At 45.6% G+C, this 27,141-nt stretch overlaps 1 protein-coding gene across 1 annotated transcript; it reads left to right on the forward strand.

Annotated features, from left to right (window-relative positions):
• The first annotated feature begins 1,243 nt into the window (after positions 1–1,243).
• Positions 1,244–26,606, forward strand: pals2b (protein associated with LIN7 2, MAGUK p55 family member b). The gene is made up of 13 exons (XM_056298406.1): positions 1,244–1,291; positions 10,088–10,391; positions 15,892–16,010; positions 17,710–17,862; positions 19,041–19,193; positions 19,656–19,883; positions 21,102–21,233; positions 21,384–21,480; positions 21,835–21,903; positions 21,989–22,150; positions 23,267–23,469; positions 23,867–23,995; positions 26,306–26,606. Exons 2-13 carry the CDS (start codon positions 10,247–10,249, stop codon positions 26,480–26,482), a joined length of 1,767 nt encoding a protein of 588 aa, XP_056154381.1. The 5' UTR covers positions 1,244–1,291; positions 10,088–10,246; the 3' UTR covers positions 26,483–26,606.
• The last annotated feature ends 535 nt before the right edge of the window (positions 26,607–27,141 follow it).

Genomic DNA, 27,141 nt, shown 5'->3' on the forward strand with positions numbered 1-27,141 from the left:
CACAGTCTTCCTCTGTCTGAAACAAAGAAGAAAAGCTGAATCTAAAATGTCACACCATTTCAAAACTCCATTGGGAGCAAGTTAGAAAAGACAGACAAGGTGCCGGAGGCAGTATCTAGGACATATTCACAAGCATAAAGTTAGAGCTACATTTTCTGATTAAAACTGATCTGCGCTGAGATCACATGAAGCTCTCCTGGATGCGGCCCAAGAGTTTGATCAGCCGCCTAGGTGTCCTTTAAGTGAAATTCCCATTCATCTTCCGATGAAGCAAGTTCAGGCGATGGGTGTCACAGATAGTCTTGCTTAAAGCCTAATGGCTTTCTTGATTCGGGAGTAATTAACGGTCATCAAAGCTGACTGTGGTAGAGTGGGCTGTCGGGATTGGGTATGTGAATACTTAAGCTGAGTAGCATTATTCTTCAAAGAAAAAAAAACTCTGGGAAGCGGTGCGGGTCATACCCAAAAGCCCATTTAGTTTCTTCTGAGCATCATGGTTGTGAAGCATGGTCGGAGCCCTAAGTCCCTCAACTGCTTGCATATAACATTGGCAGCTTAGATCAAAGATACGCTTTCAGCTTTCGCCTCTTTTCATGTGTCTGTTCTCTTCCTCGCCGCCTCTCTTCATCACTTTAGCGTTTCATGATGCATCACCGTGCGCCCTCTTTTTTCTCCTTTATTCATCTTCATCAGTCATGTTAAGTTTGGCCATAGGGCTGCATCCCTGCCCCCCCCCAACACACACATACATAAACACACACACCACACACACCTCCATCTCATTCTCTTTATTTTAATGCTGTCTTTAAGGCGTGGTCACGTGATGGGTAAGTTATGTCATGATATAGTACTTGTTAAGCTCACTGCTGATAAGGTGCCGGTGTTCTGACGATTTATGCTGCCTTGTTAAAAAATGCTCCGTAGCACGAATTAATGGCAGTCTAATCTTTTTCTTTTCTTTTTGACCCCCCCCCTTTTTTCGCCGTAGTTGTATCCGGCCAGTTGCCCCACTCTTCCGAGCTGTCCCGGTCGCTGCTCCACCCCCTCTGCCAATCCGGGGAGGGCTGCAGACTACCACATGCCTCTTCCGATACATGTGGAGTCGCCAGCCGCTTCTTTTCACCTGACAGTGAGGAGTTTCGCCAGGGGGACGTAGCGCGTGGGAGGATCACGCTATTCCGAATTTCCCCTTCCCCCCGAACAGGTGGCGACTAGGACACATACCTACATCTGGCTTCCCACCCGCAGACATGGCCAGTTGTGTCTGTAGGGACGCCCAACCAAGCCAGAGGTAACACAGTGGGTCGAACCGGTGATCCCCGTGTTGGTAGGCAACGGAATAGACCGCTATGCTATCCAGACGCCCAGCAGTCTAATCCTAACCCTAACCTCACCTAACCATGCACAGAACCGCTAAGTAGCACATCTCGATAGGTAGCACATATTGACAGAACACCAGCACTCCTGACAGGCTACAGACAGGTGACAGAGAACCATGGCCTCCTGAATAGCATGCGGTGCAGCAGACCACCGACATCTCAGCATTGACAGTAAATCGGCTTTAGAATTGCAGAGCTGCTAAATGGGAATTTTCGGTGACTAGTAGATGCAGGAGGGTCATGCCTGACCCTACAAGTGGCATTGTCATGTTAGTGGAGGGCAGTTTCAGGAAGAGACCAGGTGTGAGGGGCCACCATTCATTTCACATGCTGTGTTGATTAGGAATTGATAGGTGTATTGCTTTATTCACTTAATTACAGAAAAAGTCATCACTACGTTTTCATTACGCTGATATTAATGTGCTGAGATGGTCATCTTGATGGCAGCACAGTAATCCTCTTACAGGGGTCCATGTAACACATGGAGTGACCTACATATGATATGACTGGAGGCAGGGGGTGATGGGCAGGCGGAGGATGCTGGGGGTGGGTGGGGTGGTTGGCCATATAAATATAGGCGCACACTTTCACAGCAATCTCCACAATTATGTACACATGTTGGCACACCCTCACACTGAAAACACACACACACACACACACACATACACACACACACACACACACACACTCACACACTCACACATAATTTACATTCCCCAATGCCACCAAAACTGAGCCACATAGACAACTACAGCTCTGCTCAGTGAAGTTTACTAATTGATCTCTGTTACCTCGGGATCCAGAGCAGTTGCTGCCCATTGAGAGGACATCTGACCAAGTTGAAGGTCACTGACTTTCTTTGTGATTCTCTAGTCAGTGAGAAAAATTTATAGTGATGGCTACTCTCAGAGCATTGTCCCTCTGGCCCTCCAGTGCAGAGAAAGAAAGCGAGAGAGAGAGAGAGAGAGAGAGAGAGAGAGAGAGAGAGAGAGAGAGAGAGAGAGAGAGAGAGAGAGAGAGAGAGAGAGAGAGAGAGAGAGAGAGAGAGAGAGAGAGAGAGAGAGAGAGAGAGAGAGCACAAGTAATGGGGGGGAAGAGGAATAGGGTCGTGCACACTTGATCGTTGATTCACATGCCTACACATCCATTAATGGAAGTTCCTTACAGATGTAGGACTAGGCCTTGTAGATGTAACAATGGCTATTTAAAGTAAATTCACAAATTGCATTAATTAAGCCTGTGTTTGATTTTCTGTTATGAAATAACTGGTGGAATTAAAAATGTATAGCATGCTAATGGTTTACATGCCAGCGTATGACGCCGGTCTGTTCACCATGGCACAGACAGGGACATCTAGTTGCACACAGCGTTGACGTGCGTAAAAACAGTGATGATCGGCTGCTTTGTTTTGCACAAAACAGATTTTATGATCCTCCATAATCCCTCTTTCATGAGCTGTCCATCATTTGACTGCTTGGCAACCAGGGCCACTGGGGGGGGGGGGCTTTGGTTGGCTCGTCCCCTCCTATGGACCAGCCAATGGCAGCTCGGAATGCTGGTGACCGCATACTCTGTGTTCTCACAGCTGGAGAGAAGTTCGGACCTAGTCGTCATGGGACGTCATGGGTGCCTTGAGCCCAGTGCATGCTCAGTGGCATGTTTTATCCTCTTGGTGTGAGAGAGGTTTAGTGGGCAGTTCTGTTGGAAAATTTCATTATGTGTCATTTTTTCTAACATGATGCATATGCATACAGTACAAGTCTATATATATATATATATATATATATACACGAAATTCACTGGGTCCATGGTGGTCTCATAAGTGCTCAACAGGGTAAGGAGCAGATCCGCTCCTCATTAGTTGAGCACTCACAACACCATTGACAGTTTCGGAAAAAAACGCTATATACACATACACACACACACACACACACACACACACACACACACACACACACACACACACACACACACACACACACACACACACACAGCGGTTAAAGCATTTTCTCAGAGGGTATTCATTGACATTTTGAGGCATGATGACAAGTCAAATTGTCCTGATGAAGTGACTTTCATTAGAAATTGTAATTATAAATACCTTGTAGTTTGCAGAATTAATGGAAGTACGTTATCAGAGTTTTTGTATTCTTAGACTGCCAATCCCCTCCCTTCTCTCTCTTGGGGCTCTCCTATCTGTTCGCTCTCCTCCCTCCTCTCCTCTTTTCATCCTCTCCTTTTGAAGACCGGAGAGGGTTTTCCATAACTCCTCCTTTTCTTTTAAAAGATGCCTGCTTTATCTTTTCTGCCACATGACTACTAATGTGTGTCCATTACCCTGCCGGCTCGCCCCCTTTGGGAGTCTACTCAAAATCTCCTGAACGGCTCCCGCTTAAAAATGCTTTTCCTCTCTTTGTCCCTTCTCATCCTTTCCTCTCAAACTAGATCGTGACCCTGTTTGTCCTTCAGCTCTCCGCTCGGGCCTCGGAGTGGCTTGGCCCGGCTCCTGCTCCGTGGGGCAGAAGGTCCAACGAAGAGTTGCCCATGTAGCTTTGCCTTCATTAACATTCTTCCGGCGGATATCTTTCACTTTCAATGAGCGTGTCCACTCTGATCGTAATCTGTTGCGTAATGAATCCACCTCCCAAGCCTCCCTGTCTCTTTGTATCCCGCTCTCCCCCCCTCTCTCGATTATTCGCTCATGTAATAATGGACCAATTAGCACTCGTGTATTGAACGGGCCGGCAGATGACAAGGAGAATGGCTCCTTTCGACTAAGGAGGGATGAAAACGACAGGACGAAAAAAACCTACGCTGACTGGGCATACCTGCTGTTATATCTAACAAGAGTCACAAATGTTCCCGCGTGCCGTATAACTGTCCCATGTGTCAACCAGAAACTGGTCTGCTTATGCAAAAACTACCTTTGTTGGCGCGACACGGATCACAAAGGAGATTAAGCTTAAAAGCTGATTCTGGTTATGAGTAGGGTTAAGGGAAAACCACAGGGACAGAGAGAAGAGAGAATCCAGGCAGGTGAGAGGAAAGATTTATCATTTCTCGCAGAGAGAAGGAGGCATTTGGCAATAATCACCCCCGTTTCCTTTGTTGTTTTTTATTGGCTGACTTGCAATTTCTAATGATCAACTTCATAATGGCTTTTTTTGCAGGAGCACTGGCGGCCTTAGCTCTGGCCGAGTGCTGCAGTTTTATTAGAAAAAGTGACATTTCAAGCAATTTACAATCAACACCGCAGGGATAGTGGGGGTGAGAAGGAGGTGGGATTCTTGCTGTTCCCTTTTTAAAGTCATCTCTGGAAAGGCAAAAGTATAAGGGGTAATGCAAGCGTGAGTGTTTGTGTGTAGGTGTGTGGTTGTATGTACATGTCTGCACGTGTGTGTGTGTGTGTGTGAGATGTGTGTAAATTGAGAGGAGTATCTTTCAGTGGAATGAAAGCGTGATGCAGTGTCAGCAGGTTCAGAGAAGAGGGACACATTTGCCGTGTTAGTGGCGTGGCACCACTTGATGATGCAAGCACCGTTGAATAGCTGAGTAAACAATGAACATTTCTTGATGGCCCTCCATTCATCCAAGTGCATGTAGTGAAATGACAAAGGGTTCCTGATCCCTGATTCCTGATATCAGTGTGAAGAAACAACGGCCGCTGTCTGTGATCAAGACTGCTGTCCTGTGAGCGACAGGGAAGACATGCATCCTTGTGGGAGAGAGAAACAATTAATTGTGTGTGTTTTAGGGTCTTTGGGCATGAGAGATATGAATAAGTGCTGTGAACAATGGGTACATGATATAACTTGTATGCAAGAATGCAAGTTTTTAATTGAATATGAGTATCACATAAAATTAAGCAGCTCCCTCTCATTACAAACTTACAAATATGTGTTTACCCCCCCCATCTCTCTTTCTCCCTCTCGATCTCAAGGGCTGACTCATGAGCAGCCAGTAGGAGTACTGGGAGTGTTGGGCTACACCGACTGGCACAGGTAAAACACCCCTCCTTCCTTACTCATCTATCTCTAAACTGAGATGCTGGAAACATCTAGGAAAATGTTGTGTAATGATATGAATTCAGTGTGAAAAACTACGTGTGTAGATTATGTATTGTATCGTTGCTGTTGAATGAAAATAAACAGGGTAATGACAGGGGGTAAGCACATAGAGGACCGAATTGATCTTAAGATCATTTAAAAGATAAAATAGAACAAAGTTGAAAACGTTTTAAAAATCAAGGTTTTCATGACACAACAGTAGAATATGGTATGTATACATGTTCATTTTCCTGTAAACGTATTGTGTATTCTGTAAGTCCCCCCCCCCCAATGACCAGGAAGAATGCTTGACTCTGATTGGCTGGAGGATTTAAATTAAGTTCCTTGTCTATTAAAAGCATTCAAATTAATTTAATATAGACCACGGTAGGTATTATCATTCACATATTTTATTGTAATAGTGGAGTAATATTTGCCTCTATAATGCTTCCTCCAGCAATTAAAGCAAACTAAATTACAATTACAGGTAAAAATGACTTGCTAGTTGACCTTATAAATTACAGTTCATATTGCTGTCTATCTCTGACCATGGTGTTTTCTGTGCAGCCTCATCCTGACACGTGCAACCATGATAACAGATAAAATCTTAGATTCACGCAAGACCCCGCTTCCCTGACTGCTAACATAGCAAGATGTTGTTGCATATTGCTATTCACATGCTATTACAGGAGATAGCTTGTCACCTAACATTACTACAGCCAGGTTATCTGACACCAGTAGCATACCGTAGAGTTTCAGTCAGGGCCTTCACTAACGAACTGCACCCCCAACACACACACAGATTTCTCATATGGGTGTAAATACAGCTAACACAAACACATACAAAATACACTATTATGCACTATATGCATGATTGGATAAACACCAACAAGACAGCTGATCTTCAACAACCACAACCCACTGTGCACAATAGCAGCTATTGCAGCATCACCATCAGAGCTTCCTTTATGTCACTCAGCAACCAGATTGCACACGCACACCACACGGCACAAAAACAAAAGCAACCAGAAGAGTGCACTCAATAGAGTGCGGATCTCAGCCAGGCGTATCTCCCTTTCTCCCTTGCTCAGACTTGGCGACAAACCTCCCCATTCTCTCTTGTCTACCAGGAGAAGGGGCTCTTATGTGTTCAAATGTCCTGGTTTTCATGATGTTAAATGAATGACGGTGAATGACTTTCATTCATTCTAAAGCAATAAAACAACGGTAAGAAAACATAGCTCAGCCATGGGAGATGTTTTATTGTAGCTACTGAGATGACTTCCAGTTGTGACTGTGATTAATCTCACTCTTGAAATTGTATTTTCACTGCAGAGTTTTAACATTGGTGTCTATGGTACTTCCACATCTAATCCCCCTCGAGTTAAGCAAACATGGCGGCGAGGTGAATAAAGCGAATTATTTTTGGTTCATCCAGTGTTCCTCCAGTTCCCCTGTGCCGAGATCAACAGTGAATTATTTGCTGATTTGCAACATACGATCGACATCTTGTTAACTTTCAGCACTCATACCCAAATACATACACTGTCACTGCTCGGTCTAAATCAACAGTGTGCACGTGTGCCGTGACAGAGCAGCGTTGGTCAAGCGAGCTAGAGAGGGAGCAGCGATAGTGAGAACAAATGTTAGCCGAAGGTTTTTAATCACTGCAACCACGAGAGGCTCTTGATCATACAGTCATAAATGTGCACAAAAAATTTTAGGCTGATAGGTCCAGTAGTTTGCCACACACGCAACAAAATGTATACCACCTGGCGGAGATAACAAACAAGTTTCCCCAGTTGGTGCCGTGTTCACCAGTCACTCGCACAACTTCAACTAAGTATAGCCACAAAATTATCAGTGCACCACCTTCACTTCAGTAAGAAAAATGTGCCCACCAACCTGGAGTTGAAGTTCCACCTCACTTGAGAGACTCGTGGCAGCCTTCTCTCGTAAAATTCATCCAGTAATTTAGTCCGTTTGGAGAACGTGTAAAAAATCCAGACCAGATTCGCATAAAAACACGGAAGTAGATCAGCAACAAGATCATCAATAGCTGTGAATGCGGCAGCCATTGCGCTAAGTTTGCTCACAACCCGCCAAAGGTTCAAGCTCAAAGTTGATGATGACACCGGGGCTAGCACCGACACACTGCAGGGCCCTAGGGCGTTCTGTCACTACACATCAAAATTTGATTGGCTGATGACACGGTCACTCAAAGTTTTAATCAGTTTGCAGCTTTGGGCTTCAAGGAAAGGCTAGCAATACCATTAGTGCTTGTCCAAGAAGCAGCAATGCATTTAGATGACATAGGAAATCCCTGCTCAGCCTCATGAGAAAACAATTAATTGAATTCAGACACATTTCAGGCACACTTCAACTTAACTATGAAAACCAAATTATGATTTTAATTTTGACAGGGCCAGCAGAGAAGGCCCTGATGGGCCTGACTGCCCACCACTGTTTGACACAACATTGCTGAAAAACAGCAAGTATATCACATATGCAAATTAATCCCCTCTTAACACTCTCAGGTTGAGTCCTCTGCCAAAGGAGTGCTAACTGTCTTCCAAAAAAAAAAAATGCAGAAAATTAAAAAAAAAGCAAAAAGTATGCCGAGGCTTGACATCCGTTAGTGCTGGGATGATTCCAAATGTCAAAACAGATTAGCCATCTATACAAATATGAAGTAACCGAGGTCAGGTGTTGTGTAATAAAAGATAATATTAAATAAACTATGTTAAAGTGCGTCACTTCTCATGTTCTTAACTTTCCTAAAGGTTTTGTTGATCAGCTCTTTCTCCAAAATCTCTTTTAAAACCAGTTCTTTGCTATGACCGAGAGGCTGTTTCCTCCTCTCACGGCCGGTCGGCCATAGTTGAGCTCTTTCTGAACCAGGCCTTGTCTCCTCTTTTCCCAAACAGAGAAACCGGTAGACAGTTCAGTGCATTTTCCTCCATGTCTGATTTACACACTGTGAAGGGGCATTTGATAAAATATGTTAAAATATATTATTCTCCTCTGCACATTAGCAAACTGTTGCCAAAACCATTCAGCAACCAACACGTCACGGCTGTGAAGAGAGCTTGTTGTTGCTGGATATAGTTAGTGGTCAATTCTAGTCTGAGAGCAAAGGAGCGAAAGAGCGGGAGGGTGATATTTTGTAATCCCATGTTTTCGTGGCCGGATTAAAATCCCGTGCCTGAGTTGATGGGGAGGGAAGGGCCGACAGGTTGTGATGTGGAAGGGGGAAAAGGGCGGGGCAGGGTAGATTAAACCCTGTGGATCATCTCTTACAGTTCAGACGTTTCACCATGGGTGGGGTGGAGGGAAAAGGGGTGGAGTCTTTGTCGAGGGATTTAAAATGCGGAGCCATATGGGTGGGCTCGCTTGCGTCTCCCCATATTTCATAACTGTTGTCGCAGAGGGCGGGAGGACAAACTGCAAAACTCGTCCGCTGCTTCGACGGGTGTCTCATGTTGATGTTGTCACTCCAGAGCGATGGCTATTGGTGACTGAAGTGACTGATGGATTAGGAGAATGAAGGAGCTGTTTGGATCAAATGCGAAGTTTTGACCACAGATTATGCTATAATTCGATTATAACTCACACTTCTGCCCCACGAGCACCCAGCATTCACTAAAAAAGGGCTTGACTGCCCTAAGTGCCTCCCACTTTTAGCGTTTACCAGCACAATTCTCTTGACTTAACAGAGCAGCATAGGAGTAGGGGGAAAGGCTGCATGGTGTAGTAATATCCACAGGAGAAGGAAGAGGCAAGATAGAGATAGAGACAGAGCAAGAGAAAAGACCCAGTCATCCACCAAAGCAGAGCAAACCGCTTCTATTAACTAGGCTGGCACATGCTGCTCAAGGAGGTAGCTGACTGCTGGGGCGATTCATAGAAACCCAATCTGCCCAGGCTGAGAGTTTCTGCATGTCGACTAGAAGACTATTTGAACCCAGAACAGGCTGAATGAATGATCCCCCTCCTCGCTCGGCCCGTTTCCCTAGGAACAGGGACAGGAGAGGGGAGAAAGAGGGGGAGGAGAGAGATTTGAGGAAGTGGGTAAAGAGTTCGTGTCAAGGTAGGGGGCAAGAAGAGGTATCGAAAGTCGGGCCCATTCAGTAACACTTATGTAAGATGACTTACATAATGACAGAGCAAACGTGTGTGTGTGTGTCTGTCCTTTTGTCTAGACCAGGGGGGCTTGACTCTGGGCGGGTCCGCGAGGGGGGAAACGAGGAGGGGTACTCAAGCAAACCCTCAACAGAAGGAGAGGATTGTGGGATTATGTGTGTGTGCTTGTTGGGGGGGGGGGGTTAGGAGGAGATGGTATTAAAGCCAGTGTTGAGTGAGGGGACAGACCACTACCAAACGTGTGTCCACATCTGTGTATGGGATCCACTTGTCTACCGACCTTTTATCGCGCTCTCTTTCTCTCTCTCTTGTTCATGCATATCTTTCTGAACCAGTCTTCACTTCCCTTCCACTTTTGTCCTTCCCCTCACCTACTTTGCTGCTTTTTTTCCTTGTCCTCTCCAAAAATCCCCTCATCCTAATCCCTCTCTGTTGTCGCTCTCTTTGTGTCTCCCTCTCTCATTCTCTTCTCTCTCTCTCTTGCTCTCTGTGTCTCTCTCCTTGTTTCTGGGAGTTTAGCGGGTCATTGCGGCCAAAGAAGAGGATTTCCAGCAGAGTAGAGAAGACACAGCCTCTGACCCACTGTCAGTCAACCGCAGGTTTACTAGTGCTTAGCATAAGCATACTTGTGGCAAAAGGAAGGACGAAAACAAGGAAGGAAGGAGGGAGTGTTTGGCAATGGTGCTGGCCATGGAGGATGCGTGTCCCAATGGGGTGCAGGAGGAGGAGGTGGAGCCCCCTCTTGAGGTGGCCGCCACAGGACAGTCTGCTGGGGAGGGTCCCCCAGCTGGCCATCCCACCCCGGGACCAGACACATCTGGAGGTGAGAGCAGTACGGTAGCTATCAGATGTTTATTAAAAAGGATACATAACGGGAGGGGGTTTCATCAACATGTACCTTTCAGATGGATAGCTTCTGGATTGAGATGGAGTGATTGATAGAAGGGATATTTGGAAACAAAATCTGGGACACACACTTAAGTTGTTGGCAGGGTTGATTGACAGTTTTACCTTGTGGTCCTGCTGAAGCAGTTTTGACCGTTAGAGTCGGATGTTACTGTAGTGGCAAAAACTTGACTTCTCGTGGAGGAATTTAGTCGCCATATTTTTCTTCCATCTAAAGAGAAAACGTATTCTGTCAGTCCTTTGGAAGCGTTCGAGGTGTGAGAGAGGTCCTTTTCTGTGGCAAGAGCTTGTTTTGTCAGCCATAGTGGGCCCTTAACCTGTGGTGATGAAAAATGTTTTGATATGAGCGCTTTGGCTTGTGCAATACTTGATCTGAAACCTTCAGTTCCCCTAATCTTCAGATCTCCATCTGTGAGTGAGGAATTTTTTATTAGCATGGAGAGCTGAGGTGTGGGTTTCCAGATCTTTGCTTATGGGGTTTATCCTGCACTTTTAAGTGAAACAAAGCAAGGAATTCTTAAGCAGGGAGAGAGAGAGAGAGAGAGAGAGAGAGAGAGAGAGAGAGAGAGAGAGAGAGAGAGAGAGAGAGAGAGAGAGAGAGAGAGAGAGAGAGAGAGAGAGAGAGAGAGAGAGAGAGAGAGAGAGAGAGAGAGAGAGAGAGAGAGCGAACGCAATTGCCATTCTCCCCATGCCATGGTGTTAGGTGGAGGGGGAGAGAAATGGATTTGGTAGGCTGTAAAAGTTGGAAGACAAGTAATAAATCAGTGGGATGAATTAAGAACAGTTAGAAATGATTATCCCTAGTGTAGATGAATTTTAAAGAGCTAAAAGCAGTCTCTGAAATAATTGTGTATTCTGGTACTGTCGTCTCTTGGCTTGTAAAAAAGCCCTACAGGGTCTGCTTGATAGAGGCAGTATGCTTCTGCATACCATATTCTATAGGATTATAAAGGCTTTATGCTGGAGGCTTTAGACCATGTGTCGCAGCTCACCAGATAGAAAAGCATGTTGTTGAATCTTGTGGGTTGGAGTAGTGTACACACAAGTGCACGTGGAAGGGGTCAGTCAACTGGCCGAGAAGAACAAACATTCCTGTGGTTGGGGTCACAGTAACACAATGATCTAACCGAGAGGGTTAAGGTCAGCGTCAAGCACCCAGCACTTAGTGTATGTGTGTGTGTGTGTGTGTTGGAGTTGTTGCAGGTTTGGATCGCTTTATGAATTTATGGGTTTGCCTCCACCACAGTCAGATTGCCGCCTGTGTCTTGTAATATCATGACAAGGTTAGCAGTTATCAAAAATAGGTCATATTATTCTCAGTGCGCATGCAGCGTCCTTCTCCCCCTGTCTTTCAAACACACAGAATGCTGAAGATAATCCGGTACATTCCAGTGGTACATTGATGTGAGTGCGAGAGTTCAGCTTTGCTCTGTGAAACTTGGAAGCACATGACAGTACTCAGAATTTCAAGAGCTTTGAAAAAAAAATATCTCTGCACACCTGAAGATGTGACGGGTGCGTGGGAGGAAGATGCAACTTGAAAACAATGAGAACAACTGCCGCACACTGTCTCGCCTACTGCTGAATTATTTATTATAGATTGCGTTTTGGTCTGTTCAATCTTCATCAGGTATATGGGCAGCATCACAGCACTTACTTATAGAGATGTACACATAGGTGCTGCCTCAATCATCCAATCAGAGGACTAAAGAGATGGGTTTAACTGATGAGCACCTTGAACTTACTCAAAGCATATGTGTCACCAGTCAGAAAATGGCATTAAAAAGATATGGAAGATACTAAATGACACAATATAACGATGCCAATAAATCTTAACCAACATCCAGTTACATGGATGTTGGTTAAGATTTATTAGATCGTTTATTGTGTCATTTTGTATCTTTCATATCTTTTAAAGGATTTTTATGATTTATTGGTGTCATTATATTGTGTCATTTTGTGTCTTTCGTATCTTTTTTAGTGATTTATTAGCGTCGTTATATTGTATCTTTTCAACGTTATTTTCTGACTGGTGACGCATATGCTTTGAGTAAGTTCACGGTGCTCATCACTCAAACCAGTCTCCTCTGATTGGATGATTGAGGCAGCTCCTGGGTGTGTATGTGTGTGTGTGTGTGTGTGGGTGAGTCAAGTAAATTCTTTATGAGACAGTACAAGCCTGTTTCATGCCATAAGCAATCATCAGATATCAATAAAGCTAGGTGTAGGTGTAGCTTTATTGACAGCTGATGAGTGCTTATGGCATGAAATAGGCTTGTACTGTCTCATAAAGAATTTACTTGACTCACTGGATTATATATATATCACAGCAAGAAGGTCCTGGGTTCAAGCCCTGGGGTAGTCCAACCTTGGTGGGTCATCCTGGGTCGTGGGGAGTTTGCATGTCTGCGTGGGTTTCCTCCGGGGGCTCCGGTTTCCTCCCACAGTCCAAAGACATGTAAGTCAGGTGAATTGGCCGTACTAAAATGTCCCTAGGAATGAATGGGTGTGTGTGTGGGGACCCTGTGATGGCCTGGCAGCCTGTCCAGGGCGTTGCCCCACCTGCCGCCCAATGACTGCTGGAATAGGCTCCAGCATCCCCGCGACCCTGAGAGCAGGATAAGCGGTTAAGATAATGGATGGATGGATATATATATATATAAGTGCTGTGATGCTGCCCATATACCTGATGAAGGGCGGACTGACCAAAACTTTGTAATCTATAATAAATAATTCAGCTGTAAGCGTGACAGCGTACAGGAGTTGTCATTGTTTTTAAGAATTTCAAGAGCTGCCACTGCACAGCCAAAGTGTGTGATATGAGCGTGTGTGTCCGGTTTTTCTATCCTAATGGGGACCAAACATCCCCATCAGGATACAAAAACCCTGAAAATGGGGACATTTTATGGTTCCCCATGAGGAAAAGAGTCTATTTTAGGGTTAGGATTTGGGTTTAGGGTTATGGTTATGGTTAGAATTAGGGTAAGGGTAAGGAGTAAGGTTAGGCATGTAGTTATGATGGTTAAGGTTAGGGTTAAGGGCTAGAGAATGAATGTCGTCAATGAGGGGTCCCCACAAGTATAGGGTGACATGATGTGTGTGCCCACGTGTGTGTGTGTGTGGGGGGGGGGGGTCACTGAGCGCACAGCAATCAAGGCAATGGTTTAATGGATGTTTTTGTGTTTGCATATGGTTGTATTTTAGTGGGGGAGTTAACTGCAATTCCAGTTTCAGACTACTTAACTGCGTATTTACAATGGCCTGTGAGTGGCTGTGTGTGTTTGCTAATAGGAACCAAGTATTATAAATATTTGTATGAGTCGGTTCCTGAGTAAATATAAAAATACGCACAACTATATTAACTCTGTGTGTTTTCATGCTTTAATTACATGGTTATATGCATTTTTTTCATGCATATATATACTTTGGGTAAATAGCCTCCAAAACTGTTTCAAACTTCCACCCTCATTTGCCTTTCTTTCATAAATATTTAAGGCTTGCTTTCACGGTAAAGCTACTGTTTATGCAGTCTGGCTGTGCTCTCCAGCGGTGCTCCGGCATCATTTCAACATTTTGAGCATCGGCCCGTCTCCCCCTCACTGTGAGGGGGAAACGGGCTGCATGTCACTCAGCTATGCTAAGAGTGTGTGTCCGATGTATACAAAGTGTGGTAGCTTATTAGCGTTACACTTTTTTCAAATCTTTTTTTGGCAGTAAAAGCGCACACTCTGGCCTTGGTTTAATCGGATATTGGGGCTGCAAAAGAGAAAGATGAAAAGATGCTTATCATTTATAGTGAAAGGGCTTTACCTGAGAGGTTTAGTATGTCTGTTGAGGGAATAATGATGCATTAAGTTCATTGAGCAATACTTAAACAAGTAGAGGTCACTTTTTTAACGGAAGCTTTTGCTTAACAGTATTTCGCAATGTGTATTTTTCAGGGAGTATTGTTTTGTATTGTATAATGTCTACTCAATGTATATGATATACCGCTTAAAAGTAATAACAAGGTAGGGCGTCTGGGTAGCGTGGCGGTCTATTCCGTTGCCTACCAACACGGGGATCGCTGGATCGAATCCCCGTGTTACCTCCGGCTTAGTCGGGCGTCCCTACAGACACAGTTGGCCGTGTCTGCGGGTAGGAAGCTGGATGTGGGTATGTGTCCTGGTTGCTGCACTAGCACCTCCTCTGGTCGGTCAGGGTGCCTGTTCAGGGGGGAGGGGGAACTGGGGGGCATAGCGTGATCCTCCCATGCGCTACGTTCCCCTGGCGAAACTCCTCACTGTCAGGTGAAAGAAGGCTGGCAACGCCACATGTATTGGAGGAGGCATGTGGTGGTCTGCAGCCCTCCCCGGATCAGCAGAGGGGGGGGGGAGCAGCAACCGGGATGGCTCGGAAGAGTGGGGTAATTGGCTGGATACAATTGGGGAGAAAAGGGGGGAGGGGGAGAGTAATAACAAGGTAGCAATGCAAGCTATAGAGACACACAGAAGACAGAGTGATAAAAATCACGTGATTAACTGTGCTGAATGGACAATGTTTTCTACCCACATAACTGCAGGACAGACACCGTCATGCAAACATGCGCACAAACACATACATATGTTTGCAGGGATTTTATAGTCTTACATAGGCTTATATGGGCTTTGAGAACTTGGCAATAGGGTGATAGCTGGTTGATAGTACCTACTGAGTCCACCTGTCTCTATTTGCTCTCAGTGTCACGCTGTCTGAGGACTGGGCAGGACAGTTGGGAGTTTGTTTTTTAGATAACCTGCATCGATACAGAGAATATCTGAATTGGGAAAAGTCTCTCTCACTATTTAATGGATTCGTACCAGGATTTGTTGTTTGGCCCCTCAGATTTGTACCTCAACTTGTTACTGGGCATGTGGACACTGACCATGCTGGCCAAAGGGCTGTAAGCTTCTTTTAAAGCAAGCACAGCCTTTAGCGCCGTTTGGCTATACGAGTCTGCCCGTAGACGGATTGCATAAGTGCTTTGTTTTACATTGGACATGATGTTTCAGATTAACATTTTTGTAACTGGTCTACATCACCGCAAAGGAAGAGAGTGAATGGATCATGGTGGATCAAGCTTTCAGAACTTTTCTGTTTAAGGAACGGACCCCTAAAATACTTTTGGTACAGTTAAACATTAAAAACAACAAATTTTTCCCATAATTAATTGCTATAGTTATTATATGTAACTTTAATTGTTTTGCTCAGATTGTATAACGTGAGTTAGAGGCTGGTATTAACATATATGAGCCAGTGTGTACCACTCACCTGCATAGTGTATTGTGTACTAAACATGCTACTTAATGCTTTAAATCCGTTTTTTCTTACATCAAGAACTCTCCACCCCACCCCCCTCTCCCTGCCTTTTCTGTGTGTCTCTCCATTCCTCCAACCAGCCATGCAACAGGTGTTGGATAACCTGGGTGAGGTGCCGACCTCCGCGGGGGCCAAAGACATCGACCTGCTCTTCCTGCGCGGCATCATGGAAAGCCCTATTGTACGCTCACTCGCCAAGGTAGCATACACACATATAGCTAGGGGAGAGCAGCCAGGAGACTAACTGCTAGCCAGCTCCCCCTGCTCCCAGCGGTGCTTTGCTTGCTATGGCTAAGTTGCTAAGGTACAGTAAGGCTTACACAACTAACACAAAGAGCTGGGGACCAAGTGCAGCATCACACAAATAGGAACATGATTATACAACATACACGCAGTATACACACTATGTGGTATACACAGAAAAAAGGTCCAAAAAAAAGGAAATGCACAGTTGTGTGCCTTGTATTCCCTCTCTGTGCAGACAGTTCCCACAAACGTTCCTTTGCTGTTTGCGCAGATGATCCCAAACTCACTTGCACGCACACACATGCACGCATGCGCACACACACACAAATACACTCTCGTTGTGGTAATGCAGTGTGTAGTAAGGTCAGTGAGAGGACTGGTGCAGCTCTTGCTTGACAGGCTGATGTCACTCTGTGTTGGCTTTACTTCCACTGGTGCTCAGGAATACTGCAATGACCAGCACAGTCCAGAGGTGAGAGGATGGGTGGCCAGTCAGGTGTTTAATGATAATAATAATAATCATTACATTTATATAGCGCTTTTCTAGACACCCAAAGCGCTTCACATTGAAGGGGGAAACTCACTTCAGCCACCACCAATGTGTAGCACCCACCTGGGGTGATGCATGGCAGCCATTTTGCACCAGAACGCTCACCACACATCAGCTTGAGGTGGAGAGGAATCATTGAGTCAGTTACATGGGGGGTATGATTAGGTGGCCAGATGGAGAGGGCCTGGTTGGGAATTTTGCAAGGACATCGCGGGACCTACTCTTTGTGATAAGTGCCATGGAATCTTTAAGGACCACAGTGAGTCAGGACCTCGGTTTAATGTCTCAGCCGAAGGATGGCATCTCCTGCAGCAGAGTGTCCCAGTCACTGCACTGGGACATTGGGATTTGACATTTGTTGTTTTTATTAGGACCAGAGGGAAGACTGCCCCCTACTGGCCCACCAACACCACTTCTGGCAGCAACTCCCATTTTCCCGGGAGGTCTCCCATCCAAGTACTAGCCAAGCCCATACCTGCTTAGCTTCCGTCATTTGGCAGAGCCAGGGCACATGTTCGCATGGCTGCCGGCGGTTTGTATTTTGGGGTGCTCCAAAGTGACCACGCTGCAAAATGTTGAGCATTACCTCAGTGGAGGACCTAGCTGGTGGATCTAGTTTATTTGTTTTCTATTATTTTCTAATTACAAAATTTAATGAGTGAGTACAATTTTGCACCAGACTGTAAAGTTCTTATCATGCTTAAGCAAACCAGGTTAAACATCCATCCTTGTATACAAATGATAACTTGGAGACAGGAGATGAATATATTTAACATACTTTGTTAGCAGGCTTGCGTTTAAGTTGGAGCCAGTCAGACAAAATTATGCTTGGCACCATAATGCTGGTTAATCAACTCAGCGCATAACTCTACATAGAATGCAGTGCAATATCAGCAAATAGCACACATTTCTGCATCACAAAACGGTGTAAGGAAGCAAAACAGAAGCATTACCATGCTGAATGCAGTGCTTAACCCACAAAACAAAGGCCAACAATACTTAGAGTCGCAGGCAACATAACTTCCACTTTCTCTCATTTTCTCCCACCTCTTGAAGGATGCTCACTGGCCTTTTGACCTGAAGCCCTTTCTGTCCCACCCAGGCCCACGAGCGTTTGGAGGAGGTGAAGTTGGAGGCGGTGCAGGACAACAACGTGGAGCTGGTGACAGAGATCCTGGGGGACATCAACAGCCTCACTGTGAAGGATGACAGCGCAGCTGAGCTCTCCAGGATCCTCAAGGAACCCCACTTCCAGGTGAGAGATTGAGAGAACACATACAGGGCAACACACGCACACACACCCTATACACACACAAAGATGCACGTAGGTGCACATGCAGACACACATACACATGCAGAGGTGTGCAGATGCCTTTTTCTATGAGCTATTAAAAATGCTCTATCACAAAGGTGTGCTTGTAACAGATGCTCTGTGCCAGATTTCAGGCAGCCATTTTGCTGTTGTTGCTCTCCATGTTAATGGATTTTTGAAAGGTAGAAAACAGTAAGATTGATTCATTAAAATCTGAAACATAACGTGGAATGCACCACATGAATGATAAATGTAGTTTTCAGACACAAAGTACTGTATTGTGTTACTATATGCCTCTTAGGGCGTAACAAATGATTTGGTTTTTGAATCGGGGGCAATAATTGGAGTAGAAAATTAATACCCAAACCATCAACAATCACCTAATGGGTTTCTGTGTTGCCTTTGTCACTCAAAATGATTAAACATTGCTCTCTTTAATCAAAATTGATCTTGATTTCTATTCTCAAACACAATTATATGCGATAAGGTCAATATGTTTTCCTCAGAGGACTTATGTACAGCACGGTGCACAGCAGTACATCAAAGTTGAGCCAAAATGTTTGTGTTTGACAGTTGATACAGTAGTACGAGGTTGGCGTTGTGGATCACAGCCTCATACACCACTAAAACACTAACCTCCATCTGTAAGCCTACCAGTAGCTGGCGCCGATGGGGCTTAACATGGGCTAGACCAATAGGAGTTTGATTTTTGAGCCGGGCAAATCCCCTGGACCAATCAGAGCCCTTAGTGCTGAAGCTGAAGGATAAGACCCTGTTGACCTACTGTGTGTGTGTGTGTGAGAGAGAGAGAGAGAGAGAGAGAGAGAGAGAGAGAGAGAGAGAGAGAGAGAGAGAGAGAGAGAGAGAGAGAGAGAGAGAGAGAGAGAGAGAGAGAGAGAGAGAGAGAGAGAAGCAGGGGAAAAGCAGGAGAGGGAATTAGGGAAATGAAGAGGTGTGTTGCATCATGTATTGACTCAGTGCGTCCACAGTCTTGTGATCTATTCTGTCTTGTCTATTCATCTGGCTCCTCATTCTTTTCATCTGAACACAGTAACTGGGGCACTGCTAATATCTTCCTTCCTCTGTCCTCTTTATTTCTCCTTTTCTTTCTTGATCTCAAGTCTCTTCTGGAAGCGCATGACATGGTGGCCTCCAAGTGTTATGAGGTCCCACCCCCTGCTGAGACAGCCAATGACGCGGCAGTGAACAGTGCTCTGATGCAGGCAGACGCTGTGCGCATGATTGGCATCCGCAAGAAGGCCGGAGAGCCTTTGGTGAGGAGAGGCGGGAACAGCTCTGGACAGTTTTGTATGCAAGATAAATACGTGTGTATGTCTGTGTGCTTCCGTGTGTGTGTGTGTGTGTATGTGTAGGGGAGGGATTTAGCTTAAGTACATAAATGACCATGAGTCAGAAGCGTGTGTGTGTGCATGTCCCTGTATATGTGTGTGTGTGTGTGTGTGTGTGTGCTACAGGCATTTGCACACCAAGTCCGAATTGTCTTCCAAACATTTCACGTTAAAAAAATACGACCTCGTGTTTTGTCCATTAACTTTAGTCACCAGCTCCAAAAATGTTGTCTGTCATTCATAAACATTTTTGGAATGGATTTGATCAATAAGTTCTGCCCCCCCCCCCCCCCCCGAGTTGTTTGGACCACAACCACGGTTAAAAAAAAAAAGAAAAATTCAGACTTGGTGTGCAGAGGCCTCAATACTTACATTCTGTTATTGTAGGGTGTGACGTTTCGCGTGGAGAAGGATGACCTGGTCATCGCCAGGATCCTCCACGGGGGGATGATTGACAGGCAGGGACTGCTCCATGTGGGCGACATCATAAAGGAGGTGAATGGGAAGGATGTGGGCAGCAATCCCACGGAGCTGCAGGAGATGCTGAAGGACTGCAGTGGGGGGATCACCCTTAAGATACTGCCCAGCTACCGGGATGCACCGGCCCCACCGCAGGTACACATGCAAACACACATGCACATACATCTGCATTTGTCTTTGTGAGGATCCCTCATAGACTACATTCCCATTCCCTAGACTTGAACCTTAATCTAATCCTAATTCCACGGTCATGACTGAAAAATTGGGATTAGATTAGGCCCTCACTTCCCAAAAATATCCTCATTCAGATGGTTAAAAAATTAAAATTGATCCTCAAAAAAATACAAGTACACACACACCACGTTATTTACAAACACAAGTGCACATAACGCTAGGACAAATGTGCGCGTGTAGAGGCAAACATCAGCAATCACATGTGCACACACCCACTTACTTGACAGGTACAGATGTGGGGTGGTGGTATGGAGCTGGTTCCATGTCCTACGGCCGTCCCACAATCCTTGGTGAAGGAATGTGAATCCTGGGAGCCCTATTAATAACACTCCACAAGTTATCTAGGCCAGCCTCTCTGTCTTTCTCTCTCTCTCTCTCACACACACACACACACACACACGTACACACACACACACACATACACAGGGTTACTGTACTCTCATGCAATCTCTCAAATAGACTGTAGTCATTTCCGACATACAAATATATTTTAACTGTCCCTTCCTCAAAATTAGACATACCTTCATCATTCATACGATTCCAAAATAATAAATCAAAGCTGGACATTCCAAGGATGTGACGTATTTTTGATGAACGTTTTTTTTTCTTCATATGTACCAGAATAAGTTAAGTCTTGAATTAAACAAATGGCAGTAAAACTGAGTGGGACATTATACAGAGTTTCCTCACACTCTCTTTTACACCGTTTATTTTACTGGCTTGTTTTATAGCTTCCTCTGGCTGCTCGAGGAGCTGATAGGTGGGCCAAAATTGCTCACTGCTTCTGGCAAATGCCACTACTGTTCGTATGGTGTGAATGACTCTGTGGGGTGTGGTAGTGGACATCCGATATACAGGGTGTGAATGTGTCACCGTGACTGTCTCCAAATGTCTGAGATGGCATGACTTTGACTTTCACCCCGTTTGTGTGTATGTTTGCGACTCCCCTTAAACACAGGCCTGCGTACATACTCCAGGGTCCATTCCATGTTTGCTTTACCCATTGATCAGTTTTACCCTATTTGTATCATTTCCACTATCACCTTAATCAGGGTATGAAGGAGTAGAGCGCATCAAAGATGCACCATTGACCCCAAGTCACTTATGTCTTCCTCATAGGTGTACGTGCGACCACACTTTGACTATAACCCCACCAATGACAATCTCATCCCATGCCGAGAGGCGGGCATGGAGTTCAAGAGAGGTGACATCCTTCAGATTGTCAACAGAGAGGACCCCAACTGGTGGCAGGTGAGTTGACACATGCTGGTCTTCGTGGTTTAATACTGGCTGCATCCCGGTACATCCAAGTCCTCTCCTCCGTTTCCTTCCTTTGTGAACATGATGCAGATGATTGAAGGCATGGAGACCGAGATGTATGTTGTGTTTTGTCTCACACAGGCATGCCATGTGGTGGGAGGCACCACTGGACTAATACCCAGTCAGTTCTTGGAGGAGAAGAGGAAAGCATTTGTGCCAAGAGACTTTGATGGATCAGGTACCTCACTGCACACATTTGTTGGTGGTGAATTGTTTTAGCCTCGATTCGCTTTTTTTTTTTAACCACTGAAAATTATGATTTTTGTGCTTGCTGTTTCTATGGTTTACTCTGCTGCCCTCTTTATCTAACCCAATGTTGATGTGTGAGAGTGGCCTGGGCCTTATATTGCACATACAGAACAGCCACTGTGGCGCTATCGCCTGTCCATGTCCATACCAGTTAGCCTTGGTAGCTATTAAAACTGTCCTAGAAAATTGGTGGAGGGTGCCACCTTCTGGACAACTGGTGCAGTGGCATAGATATACAGGTGAAACGGCGTCAAGTCACATCAGTTCTATTTGTGTGTTGCAGGGATCCTGTGTGGAACAATAAGTGGAAAGAAGAAGAAAAAGATGATGTACCTCACAGCCAAGAATGCAGGCAAGAAAATTATTATCTCTCATTGTTGAGCTTTTCAAAATCCTGTCTTTGGCTAACAGTACTGGTTGGGACTGTGATTGGGCAGAGTTTGATAGACATGAGCTGCAGATATATGAGGAAGTGGCCAAGATGCCCCCCTTCCAGAGAAAGACGCTGGTTCTGATTGGTGCCCAGGGAGTGGGCCGGCGCAGCCTGAAGAACCGTTTGGTGGTCCTCAATCCTAGCAGCTTTGGCACCACCATTCCTTGTAAGTACATCATTTCGGGAAAAATTGACAGACATTATCTCAGTCTCATTTTTCCCTCGGTCTGCTTGTCTGTCTTGCCCTCTGTCTTTTTGTTGTTGTTATGCTTCTAAAAATCTATATTTTATCATATTTTGCCATTTAAGACAATGGCTTTTTTTTTTTTTTTGCATTTTCCCTTTTTTCTCCACAATTATATCCGGCCAATTACCCCACTCTTCCGAGCTGTCCCGGTCACTGGTTTACCCCCCCGTCGATCCGGGGAGGGCTGCAGACTACCACATGCCTCCTCTGATACATGTGGAGTCATCAGCCGCTTCTTTTCACCCGACAGTGAGGCGTTTCGCCAGGGGGACGTAGCAAGTGGGAGGATCATGCTATTCCCCCCAGTTCCCACTCCCACCTCAACAGGTGCCCCGACCGACCAGAGGAGGCGCTAATACAGCGACCAGGACACATACCCACATCCGGCTTCCCACCCGCAGACATGGCCAATTGTGTCTGTAGGGACGCCCGACTAAGCCGGCGGTAACACGGGGATGTGAACTGGCGATCCCGGTGTTGATAGGCAACAAAATAAATCACTATGCTACCTGGACACCTAAGACAACGCCCATTATTTCTTAAATTTATTTCTGATTTTCTCCCAATTTAGTGGCCAATCGATCCCTATTTTAGTTCAAACACCCACCCTCGTACTGTATGCATTCGCCAACTACATCTCTCCGGCCGGCAGTCTCGAAGGAGACACCTCGCCACTTCCGTGACAAGGCGAATCCAGGCCGAATCACTGCTTTTTCCGACACACCCAGCGACATATTCATGTGACGAACACAAGCCGACTCCGCCCCCCCTCCCGAAGACAGCGTTGCCAATTATTGCTGCTTCATCAAATCCGGCCATAGTTGGATCTGGCGAGACCGGGGTGCGAACCCCGGTCCCCAGTGGGCAACTGCATCGACACAAAGCCGATGCTTAGACCGCTACACCACCGCGGACCCCTGACAATACCTATTAAACTACAAAAATACAGCTACATAAATGCTGAGGGCAAAAAAAGAACAAAAATAAGTAAAAATGTCATGCAAAAGAAATTATTTCAATCACCTTCCCTTCCAGTTACCTCTCGGCGACCCCGTGATGATGAGCTGGACGGCAACTCCTACCACTTCACCACTCGGCTGGAGATGGAAGCGGACGTGAAGGCCGGCCGCTTTCTGGAGCACGGCGAGTACGACGGCAACCTGTACGGCACCAAGATCGACTCCATCCATGAGGTGGTGGCCACAGGACGCACCTGCATCCTGGATGTCAACCCACAGGTCAGAGCCAGAGGAAGTGACATACTCTCGCTCTAGGCCTTGACACATTCGGCACTTAAGGATACCTAAGAGTGCACCAGTGGGAATGATATTTTAAAGAGCCGAGTGGCTTTAAAGAGGAACATCATACCTAAGGGGCGACTTGTCTCAACATTGTTGGGGACAAACGTCAGAGGCAACATTCTGCAGTGTTTAATGTTGGACTGCGAGGGGAATTGAGGAATTTAATAGTGTCAAGAGATGGGTTTTATCGGTGGAAATGATTTGCAGCCTTGAATGGTCAGTGTAGGCTCAAGAAAAGTTTGGTCTGATAGTGATAGGAGGAGAATGTGAAGAATGCAAACTTAACTTTAACCGTTTTCTCTTGCCTCTTACATAATTTAATGGGCGTCTGTAGGCTCTGAAGGTACTGAAGACAGCCGAGTTCATGCCCTACGTGGTGTTCATCGCAGCACCAGAGTTTGACACGCTCAAGGCCATGCACAAAGCCGTGGTGGACGCAGGCATCACCACCAAGCAACTTACGGTCAGTTAACACCATTGCACATTTGTCACTGACACAGACACACACACGCACGTGCATCAGAAATAAAACAGATCAAAGCCTCGATTGCAGAGGCAGAGCAATTCTGGAAAACCACCGCATTTGTAAGTTTTAACATAAGAAGCCAGGATACTATAGAATTCACACTAGTGTTCAAACTAGAGGTGGCAGTGGCTCAGGAGGTAGAGCAGATCGTCTGGTAACTGGAGGGTTTCTGGTTTGATCCTTGACCCCTCCTAGTAAAAAAGACAAACCCTAACTGCTCCTGATGAGCTTGTTGTTACCTTGCATGGCTGACACTGCCATCAGTGTGTAGGTGAATGTGAGATATTAATTAAGTGTAAAGCACTTCAAGTGGCTGCTGCAGGTAGAAAAGCACTATATACACTGCTCAAAAAAATAAAGGGAACACATAAGCAATGCAATGTAGCTCCAAGTCAATCACACTTTTGAGATATCAACCTGTCCAGTTAGGAAGCAACACTGATTTGTGAATCAATTTCACCTGTTGGTAAATTGTCTAATTTCCACCTGGTGGAAATTAGACAATTTGCAAGACAACCCCTATAACAGGAATGGATTTGCAGGTGGTGGCCACAGACCATTTGCCTGTCCTCATCTTTTCTGGCCGATCTTTGGTTAGTTTTTCATTTTGCTAGTGCCCGCACCACTAGAGGTGGCATGAGGCGGTATCTGCAACCTACAGAAGTTGCTCAGGTAGTGCAGCTCATCCAGGATGGCACATCAATGCGTGCTGTGGCAAGAAGATTTGATGTGTCTCCCAGCACAGTGTCCAGAGCATGGAGGAGGTACCAGGAGACAGGCCAGTACACCAGGAGACGTGGAGGGGGCCGCAGGAGGACAACAACCCCGCAGCAGGACCGCTATCTGGTCCTTTGTGCAAGGAGGAACAGGAGGAGCACTGCCGGAGCCCTACAAAACGACCTTCAACAGGCCACTAATGTGCAGGTTTCTGCTCAAACAGTGAGAAACAGAATGCATGAGGATGGTATGAGGGCCCGACGTCCACAATTGGGGCCTGTGCTCACAGCCCAACACCGTGCAGCCCGATTGACCTTTGCCAGAGAACATCTTGGTTGGCAGATTCGCCATTGGTGCCCTGTGCTCTTCACAGATGAGAGCAGGTTCACACTGAACACATGTGACAGACGTGAGAGAGTCTGGAGACGCTGTGGAGAACGTTCTGCTGCCTGCAACATCCTCCAGCATGACCGGTTTGGCGGTGGGTCAGTGATGGTCTGGGGAGGCATATCCTTGGAGGGCCGCACAGACCTCTACGTGCTAGCCAGAGGTACCATGACTGCCATTAGGTACCGGGATGCGATCCTCAGACCCATTGTCAGACCATATGCTGGTGCAGTGGGCTCTGGGTTCCTGCTCATGCATGCTCGTCCTCATGTGGCCAGAGTGTGTCAGCAGTTCCTGTATATCGAGGGCATTGATGCTATGGACTGGCCTGCACGTTCCCCAGACCTGAATCCAATCGAGCACCTCTGGGACATCATGTCTCGTACCATCCGCCAACGTGATGTCGCACCACAGACTGTCCAGGAGTTGACCGATGCCCTGATCCAGGTCTGGGAGGAGATCCCTCAGGAGACCATCCGTCGTCTCATCAGGAGCATGCCCAGACGTTGTAGGGAGCGCATACAGGCACGTGGAGGCCACACACACTACTGAGCCTCATTTTGAATCGTCTTGAAGAATTTCCACAGAAGTTGGATCAGCCTATGTTCTCATTTTCCACTTTGATTTTGAGTATGATTCTGAATCCAGACCTCAATGGGCTAATGATTTTGATTTCCATTGATCATTCTTAGAGGAATGTGTTTAGAGCAAAATAACCTGTCTAATAAATAAAGATTTTCAGCTGAAATATTTCATTCATCGAGGTCCATATTGTGTTTTTAGGTGTTCCCTTTATTTTTTTGAGCAGTATAAAATGCAGTCCATGTTGGTAGGCAGCTGATCATTTTATGGCTGTATAGCTGACGAAATGCAAGGAATTTTATTGATTCCTGAAGGGAAACTGGGTCAGTACAGCATCATAAAACGTAATGGTACTACACAGAAAATATAATGGTTAATGCATTGATCTGGCCTGGCTCACATGCTTTCAGTCCATATGGGGTCCCTTACTGTTCACCAGTGAGCTACAGTAGAGTCTAAATGTCTTTACACCACAGGACTATTTTTTTCTCTGACTGACAATCACATCTGCACACATCAATCTGTCTTTGGTGTGTGTGTGTGTGTTTATGTGTTGGCCAGGATGTGGACCTGAGGAAGACGGTGGATGAGAGCGCCCGCATCCAGAGAGCTTACAACCACTACTTTGACCTGACCATCATCAATGACAACCTGGACAAGGCCTTCGAGACGTTACAGGCTGCCGTGGAGAAACTGTGCACCGAGCCCCAGTGGGTCCCGGTCAACTGGGTGTACTGAGGACTAACAGTGCCACATACACACACACACAGACACACACCACTCTGACTAGTTCAGAGCCCCGCCAGCCTGGGTGTGTGTGTGTGTGTGTTTGACCACAGAGGCCGAGGACAAAGGTGAAAGACGGAAGCTTTATCGCCGGAAATACTGGAAAGTGAAAAAAAAAACCAACATAAAACCTTCCTTTCTTATTTCTTTCTCGAACTGTTTTTCTACTCAAAGGGAAAGAGTGTTTATTTATTTTATTGTTTTGTCACTTTGTAAGGAAAAAAAATCTTTCTATCCACACCAGTGTGGGATTCTGATGAGGAAAAAAAAAGTCTGGCCAAACATAGGCCATACTTTGGAATTAATTTATTGCTGTTATGTTTTGATTTTTCTAGCTGTTCCCACTGAGATCAAATATTGTCATTTGTCCTTCATCAATACGTGGCAAATGTTTGTCATCCTCACAGCTCCAGATTGAAGTGGCAGTGGATAATCCAGATGTCTGATCGGCCAAAGAAACCAGTTTCACTCATCGTTGCCATGTCTTAAAAATCTGTGAAGCTTTTTGTTTTTTTTTATAAAGTGCACACAAGTCTTCTTAACGCAACCTGTCCTTTAATATTTTAGCATCGAAGCCCATATGACGGTTTCCATTCAAGTTATTTTACAAG

Source organism: Lampris incognitus, chromosome 18 (assembly GCF_029633865.1).
Source record: "Lampris incognitus isolate fLamInc1 chromosome 18, fLamInc1.hap2, whole genome shotgun sequence".
NCBI lineage: Eukaryota > Metazoa > Chordata > Actinopteri > Lampriformes > Lampridae > Lampris > Lampris incognitus.

What these genes read in the sequence shown, in the direction of transcription:
- pals2b (XM_056298406.1), top strand. Translation starts at nt 10,247, where the DNA reads ATGGTGCTGGCCATGGAGGATGCGTGTCCCAATGGGGTGCAGGAGGAG. An exon ending in TCAAGGAACCCCACTTCCAG is followed by an intron (nt 17,863 to 19,040) that starts GTGAGAGATTGA and finishes CTTGATCTCAAG; the next exon opens with TCTCTTCTGGAAGCGCATGA. An exon ending in TCCTGGATGTCAACCCACAG is followed by an intron (nt 23,470 to 23,866) that starts GTCAGAGCCAGA and finishes GGGCGTCTGTAG; the next exon opens with GCTCTGAAGGTACTGAAGAC.